An 8,775-nucleotide genomic window follows, 5' to 3' on the forward strand; every position below is an offset into this window, starting at 1 on the left:
TTATTCAATTCGATCCAATAATAACAATGAACAAACCCAATTTTTTTTATATATACAATGATATATTTACATGATAAAGGAATAAATTGGTTACAAACTCGCTATTATCGATATTTGAAACTAAAATATCTCACTTATAAATGAAGAGAAATATAACTAGACAGACTAATAGAAAATAACAAAGGCAAAATAAAAAACAAACATTATTCTGTTTTGAAATCGATGATATGTGTGCAATGGAACATAAAGTAAATAAGACACAATTTTTACAAGATTCAGCAAATGTGCCTACATCCTCGGGACAATAGTAGTAGTCTTCTCGATTATCATACTGAAATTACAAAATAATGGAAACAATACATTGTATCTATAGGCCTTTATATAAAGAAATTATATCTTCTTTGTTAAGGCCAATGAGTGTGAAAGTAGGCAGCACACCTTCAACATTTGTTGGCTAACAAGAACTTCAACATTTGTTGGTGTCAATAAGTGGTAGATGTTGCATATTTCTTCACGTGGGTGATCCACTTTTATAACATATTCCTATATCACATATCTTGTTGTGAATTACCCCCTCCCCAAATATAACTTATATAAAAATTAAAAATTAAAAAAAAACTTGAAAACAAGTTAAAGGTTCCCACCTATTGTGAGGCGGGAGTGCAGCTAAGTTCCCGCGTATTGGGAGGGCAATGACGTGTCATATTCTCACCAATCATTAATCAGCCCTGAAATTCAAACCCTAATTTACCACAATCAGTTGATGTAACGCATTCCCACATTCGCAGCCATCTTGTAAGAGAACACTCATTTGGCTCACTATCTGCACTTTTGCCCACAAAATTGAAGCGAATATGGTAATTTTTCTTTTCGTTTTCTGTTTAATTTGCCTTCAATTCATTACAATGCAAATCACAAATCTTCGATTGATTAATTATATCTGGGAAATTTGCTGTGCTTGCGGATTTGGGGTTTTCTCGTGGTCGATTTCGGGTTTAAATGCCGAAGATTTCAGTTTCATTTTTGAAGTTGTAGAACATTTCAACTTGTAGTTAAGCTCAAAGGTTTCATTTCTGTATCTAATTTAAAAAGCTCGCAGCTTTATTTGTCGTTGGCTATGGAAATTATGTTTTGGTTGTGTTGGAATTTAGGCCAATGGGGCGCTCGCGGTTAGCTTGAGCCGCTATGATTGCATCTTCCGACTTGTCATATCTCACACTTAATCGAGTCTGATTGAAGTGCTAGAGTTAGAAGGTTATTTTATGCCCAAAAGCAGACTCATTTGAAATGGACATTCGTTCATATGTCTGCATCGCTAGACTCTCACAAGGCCTGTGCATTGTCATTCTGGTACAACGGAAAATGTTAAGTTTGTGACCTTCGCTAGATTACTCCGGTCATTAATGTGGATAAGTAATTAAATGGATAGAAATAGTGAAGCAAGCACAAGATCTACGTGGTTCACCCAGATTGGCTACGTCCACAGAGTAGAGGAGTTCTCATTAATTGTGAAGGGTTTACACAAATACATAGGTTCAAGCTCTCCTTTAATGAGTACTAGTGAATGATTTAGTACAAATGACATTAGGAAATATTGTGGGAGAATGATCTCTTTTTATAGAAGAGAGTTTCTAGTTTTGTTCTGACATTGACACGTGTTGTGTTGTGATTGGCTTCTGATGTTGACATGTGTCGCGTTATGATTGGCTTCTTATGTCGACATGTGTCGCACTGTGATTGACCTCTTGGTTGGAGGGAAACTCTTCTAGATCCTTGACGGTATAACGTTGACCGTTACTCAGTAGTTTCGGGATTAGTCAAGTATGGTACAAACAAGTTGCAAGTATTTTAGACTCTTACAAGGCTCATGCTTGTCATTGTGGTAAAAGCGGAATATGAAAGTTTATCTTTTGCTCATGACTGAATTAGATTTTGGTCATTACTTGTCAAAGTGGAAATTTGAACTTTGTTTTCTTCACACATAAATACACAATTGGTCTTGACACCACGTGTCATTGTGTTAGATTAATGACTTCTTTGATACTTAATTTTCTTGAAGCAAGGAAAACCATCCAAGTCCTGTTTGAAGAGAAAGATGGAGTTGGACAGAATTAGCAACCTTCCAAGTGATGCAATCGATCAAATTTTGCCATGTTTGCCCATTAAAGAGGCAGCGAAGACAAGTGTTTTATCAAGCAAGTGGAGGTACAAAACGGCTTTGCTTACACATCTCATGTTTGATTATCAGTACTTCTCGACTCAAAAGCACATAACCATTGAGAACATTGTTGATCAAGTACTCTTACTTCATATTGGCCCCCTACACAGCTTAAGGTTTTTCCTTCTACCTCCTCTAGCTGCTGCTGCTTTTGATTGATGGATTCTTCATCTGTCAAGAAACTCGATTAAGAGTTCATACTTGACTTTTGGGAATTGATGTTTGCTACAATTTGCCTTCATGTTTGTTTTCATGTCAAGATTTGGTTTGTCTGGACATACATAATTGTTTGCTAAAGCCTCCTCCCACCTTCAAAGGCTTCAGGAGTTTGAAGAGTCTTTTTATTGGTATCGTTACCATGGCTCAAGACATGTTTGATAATCTGATTGTTTCATGTCCTCTTCTTGAGAGATTGATTATGAGCATATGTGATGGTTTTACCCACCTCAATGCTGACGCACCAAATCTCCAATACTTTGCGTTTGGAGGCTCTTTTGAGACTGTTAATCTTGAGAATACACTAAATCTTTTTGAAGTTGACATTAATTTTTGCAATGAGGACCTTAGATGGATTCTCACAGCTCTAGCCATTTGGTCAAGTTTCTTGATCGACTGCCCTGTATTCAGAGGCTCACAATTCAGAGTAGCTTTTTAGAGGTAATGGATTATTCTTTTACACATGGAAATGGGTATTTGAACATATTCATTGATTCTGCTGCCTTCTGCATCCGATGTGCCGCAGTATTTGTCTGTTGGTGCCTTGCCCCAAAAGCTGCCCCAACCTTGTCTATATCTGAGGTTTCTTTCTATAACCATTGACTTCTGCTATCTGAATGAAGTTTTAACTGCTCATTGCCTTCTAAGAAGCTCCCCTGCTCTACAAGTACTCGAAGTTCAAGTGAGTTTTGTTCTCTTGATCCATGCTATATAAGTATATTCTTTTGCTGTATTAAAAATTGCAAACCAACTTTACCGCATAAGTTTCTGTTTATATGTTTTTTTTTTCCACATTTTTAAGATTCTGATTCTACAGATGGTTTGTAGGCCTGTGGTTATGGCATGGCTGCTGAGCAAGAAGTGAAGTCTTGGTTTGATGACAATCAGAACTTCCAATTTAGCCAACTGATTCCACAACTGAACTAGATTTCATCAGATCTCTGCTCTTAACTTCACCAGTGCTCGAGAGGATGACTGTGAAGCCATCTTCTGTCAATAGTTGTTTCAAAACTCGTGAAAGAGTTGCTCCAGTTCAGGCGTGCCTCCGCTTACGCAGAGATAATATACTTGGGACCATGATTCATCAATGAATTTCAGTAGCTGACAGAACTTGCTCGCAGAAATGGAAGTGGTTTGTTCCTGGTCCTTAATCTTTAATGAGTATGTTTGTCTGTTTTTGTCGAATTGAACCAGAGTTTGAAGATGGCTGCAAGAATCTAGTCAAATAAGGAATGGTATGGCACAAGGACAAATGTTTTGGGATGATTGTCACACTTAGATGTTGTTTTATTAACCCATGTGTTATAATATTAGTGAACTACATAATTTATATTTTACGAGTATGCACACATGTGGGTCTCACATATCCAATTCTAAACATATTTATGACCAACCTAAACGACACAATATGCAAGTTTATGTGTCAAATCTAAATTAAGGTACAAATTCGGGGCCAATTGTGCGTTTCATTGTGGGTCACATGTTCGATCACATAATAAAATTGACAGAAAATTCCTTAGAAAGACTAATGGTCCATGTTTTGTCAAATTCAAAGATCTCAATTAACGGACTCTTAGTTCATGAAACAAATCCAAACTAAGGTCACCGTTCAGAAACAAATGTTAAATTTTACTCTAAGCTTTTATCCCTTCTCCGACGTTCGACCTATTGTAAATGATTTTTAACTTAAAGTGGTTTTTAACTCAAAAACGTTTATCTGTGCATCCAAATTGATCTCTAAATTTATCATAACTACTCACTTTGATTTTAAATATTGAAAATTAATAGAAGTGGTCCCTGAGTTTAAACACCGTCAATTATGTTAGTACTTTGTGAATTTTTTTTTGTTAAAAGGAAAAGAAGTGGAGAGGTTGATTGAACAAAAATATCATCAATTTAAAGAATTTTTTTCACAGAATGATCAAAATGATTGACGGTACACGACTTCTATCAATTTTTAATCTCAAGAACTAAAATAAAGAGCTATGTTAATCTCATGAACATTCTTACTAAAGTAATGATCTTTTGGTGTTTGGAAGACACGGGAATGATTGACCCCAAGAAAAAAAAGACCGGGAATGAAATCAAGTTGTTATCAATCAAATAATCAGACCAAACCCAAAAGTCTGCTCTTTTCTTCTTCACATCAAAATGTCTGAAATTCTCAGTTTTCGTTACTACAATCAGTTGATGTGAGCTAAGATTTTGATGCATTCATCGCACACTTGCAAAAGAAAACTCATTTGGTGAACAAATTTGACGCGAATATGGTAAGTCTTCATTTTCACTTGCATTCAATTTATACAATAGTCACACTACAGAGACTATTTATGCAGACAGTAAGGCTAAATAATTCTTATTTCCATGTTAAATATGTTGTATTGACTAATTTGTTTATGAGTCATAATTTATGTACTCTGTAGGGCAGGATGACAAATTTGGTGTGCTAATAACATTTTTCATTTTCATTGCCAAATAAATTTTTTATGGGTTATACAGGTTTGCGAATCTAAATGTTACTTTTTCCGGTGTAGCAAATCTAAATGTATTTTGATGTATTTAGTGAATCTTGATTTTCATGAAGCAAGGAAATCCATCTGAGTCCTCTTCGAAAAGAAAGACGGAGTTGGATAGATTTAGCAACTTGTTAAGTGATGTTATAGACCAAAGTTTGTCACGTTGGCCCATGAAGGAGGCATGGAAGACGAGTGTTTTATCAAGCAAGTGGAGGTACAAAACGGCAACACTTCCACATCTTGTGTTTGATAATCAGTGTTTTCCGACTAAACCCATTGCAACCTTTGAGCACTTGATCAAGTACTGGAGCTTCACATTGGCCCCATAAATACATTCAGGCTTGTCCATCAAGGTCCTATAGCCACTGGTCCAGTTGTTCGATGGAGTCTTCATCAATCTAGAAGTGCTATCAAGGAGTTTGTTCTTGAAGTTTGGAGATGGAACCCCGACGAGATGCCATCATCTTTGTTTTCTTGTCAAGATTTGGTGATTTCGAGGATATATAATTGTTTTGCTCAAACCTCCTTCCACATTCAAAGGATTCAGGAGTTTGAAGAGCCTTTATCTTCATGAAGTGACCATTGCCGAAGATGCATTGGAAAATCTGATACTTGATGTCCTCTGCTTGAGAAATTAACTTTGAGATCATGTAGCGGACTTACTCACCTCAAGATTAATGCACCAAACCTCCAATTTTTTTACTTTGTAGGCTATTTTGGAGATTTAAATCTGGAGAATATGTTAAAACTTGTTCAAGTTTGCATTGATTTGGACAGCGATTCCATTAGATTGGTTCCTTTCAGTTTTAGTCCTTTGGTAAAGTTTTTTGTTCACCTGCCACTTATTCGAAGGATCACAACTCAGAATGACTTTAGAGGTACATCGATTGTGTCGTTTCATACTTTAAATTCATGATCATTTACGTGCCCATGGAAATGTGAGTGTATTTATTGAGTCTGCTGCTTTTTGCTCCAGTATTTGGCTCTAGGCCTCTCCAGCGAAGCAGCCAGAATCCTGTCTATAACTGAATTTTTTTTTTTTCTTTCTATAAGCGTTTACTTCTCCCTTTCGGCGCAAGTTTTAAGTGCTCAATGCCTTCTGAGAAGCTCCCCCGCTCTACAAGAACTTGAAATTATGGTGAGTTTTATTATATTGACGCATACAATATTTCTTGTGCTGTATTTAAAATTTGAAACCAACATTACTTCGCAGGTTTGTGTTGACGAGACTGATGTGCAAGAAGGGATTTCTTGGTTAGATGACTACCAGAACTACCAATTTAGCCAGCTGCGACTTGTGAAACCAACATTTCTGGTTTCAAGACTGAACTTTATTTCCTCAGATTTCTGCTTTTAAGTTCAAATGTGCTCGAGAAGACGACTCGAGCCTGTTTCTAGCAAGGGTTCTTCAAAACTTTTAAAAGAGTTGCTTAAGCTCAGGCGTGCCTCAGTCTCTACGCCGAGATAATCTACTTGGGACCATGATTCATCGATGAATTTCAGCAGCCCACAGAATTTACTCAGAGAGATGGTAATTATATATATGTGTTGAGATAAGTTGTGAACATTTTCATCAAGCTTTCATACTCTTTTTTTTTTTTTTGGTAATCAGCTTTCATACCCTTTTCTTAGGCCTCTGACATATGCTTAACTGATTCGGTTCTTGTTTTATAGAAGGGTTTATGGATCGATCGAGGTTGCCGAATTTCTTTCAAGACCAAGATCACAGGATACTGGAAGAGATAGTGTGTGGATTCTGAGTTGAAGTAGTAAAATAATGGAGGATTTCTGTTTGGGAAGTAAAGCGTTGGGTGCTAGAAACCATTGCACATTTCCTCACACTAGAAAGCTAGTAGCTACCCCATTTTTCTTGAGTTAATCAGTAATAAGGTCCATAAACTTTATTGCTCTTATCTGAACGTGATTAGAGTGAGGTGATAATGCTACAGTCTACATGTAAGCAAAATTTATTTATTTAAAAATAATATCACATTGCACATGACTACTTGATCTAGCATCACATCGTTTATGTTTAGGTGTGCTTTTATTGTCTATTTAGAATCATTCCAACGAGGGGTGGGTTCGGTTTCAATCGGTTCCGTTTTTTGCTAAAATCGAAATTTCGGTAAGGTTACTTTTGGTTCAGTTTTCGGTTTGGTTCGATTTATTTTTTCATAAAAATTTAAAATAAGTGTTTTTAGATTTGGAAATTCACAAGAAGGAAGATGACGGGTGGAAAAAAATACAGAAAATTCCAAATCAAACCGAAAAAAATCCTGAAACCGAATTAAAAAAATCTCAAACCGAAAATCTCGAAAATTTCGGTACCTAATCCCGAACCGATCCCGAAATTTCGGTACGGGAATCAGTCTTACATTTTCATTCGTTCAGTAATCCCAAACTGAAATGAAATAAATATATATATATATATTATTGTTGTAAAATTGACTGTGGGTGCAGTGGAATAAATGAAACAAGACACAAAATTTACGAGGTTCCTCCACAGTCAGTGTGACTGGAGTACGTCCTCGGGGCAGCAGTGGTGCTTTCATTATAATTTGAAATAATAGGAGTACAAGGATAACTCTCTCTATTATCTCCTCTCATCTTCCTCTATTTTCTCTCTTCCTCTTCATTCTCTCTCTTCCTCTCTTTCTTTCTTTCTTTTCATTCCCATCTTTTCTCCCGTGAATTCCACCACCAATTATGAAACTCTCATCCTTTGTTGTGTTCCATAGTGTTGTTTTTATAGAAGTAAATCACATGCTAAATAGTGGAAGGGCAACTTGCCCATTATTTGAGTTGACATCCATTTCTACAACACTCCCCCTTGGATGGCCACAAGTCTTCAATTGACTCGTTAAAATCTTGATCTGTTTTGGATGCTCCCCCTGATGAGTATCTCCCCCTGATTTCAAATCATTTAGGTTGATCGTTGATTGTTCTGCTTTAGTCTCTTAGTAAGAAGAGTTGCTGAAACAGTTGCTTTAGTTGTTGTTAACTTTCCACAGGCTTGTTCTTGAACTGGGTTGGAGGGCCTTCTGCTAAACTTGATCCAAAGGTCTGAATTTACTCATTTTATCTGGAGCAGAATTTGATTCAAGAGTAGTGAACACTTGATCTTGAATCGGACTTGTGATTTCTTCAAGGACCTTCGAGGCTTGATCTTGAATGAAATTGGACCATGAGGAGCTTCATGTGGCAAGTGATCTTCAGTTTTGTCAGGGATGAATCAGCACGCGTTTGTTGCGCTTGTCTCCACATGCTTCAATGTATCATTTTCACTTTCCTTACTTGCTCCCCTTGCTTAAGTAGTATTTTCCCTGCTTTTCCCCCATGCATGTGTGGCATCTTCTCCGGCAGTATTTGCCCTCTGATGCCGGAGTTGAGTGTAACCCTTGCAATTGGATGGTTCATCACTTCTTGGTGACTGGAGACACAGCTCCAACCGTTGAAGATGACTACTCAAGAGCAATACTGGGTAAGCAATCAGGAAAGGTTCCAGGCAGTCGGTTCCTTACTGGGAGTTTGAGTGGAGGTTCCGACATATTGCTTTCTTTATCCTTGTCTTTGCAGGCAAGAACAAGGACAAAGGAAATGACAGGGAGATTGCATGATATGAGATAATCTTGCTCTGGTCCCTGAAGATATGTGATAATCTTGCTCTGGTGTGACATGTTTGAAGAGGTATTCTCGGAGAGGAAGAAAACTGAGTATTTCGAGATGCTATGTTGAAGATGCATTCTCGGAGATGAGGAAGAGTTAGGTATTCTTGCAGTGTTGCGGGTCTGCCTTGTTATGGAGAACAGAGGTCGACATATATAG

At 37.1% G+C, this 8,775-nt stretch overlaps 1 protein-coding gene across 4 annotated transcripts; it reads left to right on the forward strand.

Moving 5' to 3' along the window:
• The first annotated feature begins 716 nt into the window (after positions 1-716).
• LOC103448179 (F-box/FBD/LRR-repeat protein At1g13570-like) lies at positions 717-3,783 on the forward strand. 4 transcript variants are annotated; one of them, XM_008387436.4, is made up of 4 exons: positions 717-857; positions 2,060-2,875; positions 2,961-3,116; positions 3,252-3,783. In XM_008387436.4, exons 2-4 carry the CDS (start codon positions 2,786-2,788, stop codon positions 3,297-3,299), a joined length of 294 nt encoding a protein of 97 aa, XP_008385658.3. In that variant the 5' UTR covers positions 717-857; positions 2,060-2,785; the 3' UTR covers positions 3,300-3,783. The 4 variants fall into 4 exon arrangements, with proteins under 4 accessions (XP_008385658.3, XP_008385656.1, XP_070678470.1 ...); XM_008387434.4 differs by having other exon boundaries at positions 3,263-3,783; XM_070822369.1 differs by having other exon boundaries at positions 736-857; positions 2,064-2,875.
• The last annotated feature ends 4,992 nt before the right edge of the window (positions 3,784-8,775 follow it).

The sequence above is a fragment of the Malus domestica genome, chromosome 05 (genome assembly GCF_042453785.1).
Source record: "Malus domestica chromosome 05, GDT2T_hap1".
NCBI lineage: Eukaryota > Viridiplantae > Streptophyta > Magnoliopsida > Rosales > Rosaceae > Malus > Malus domestica.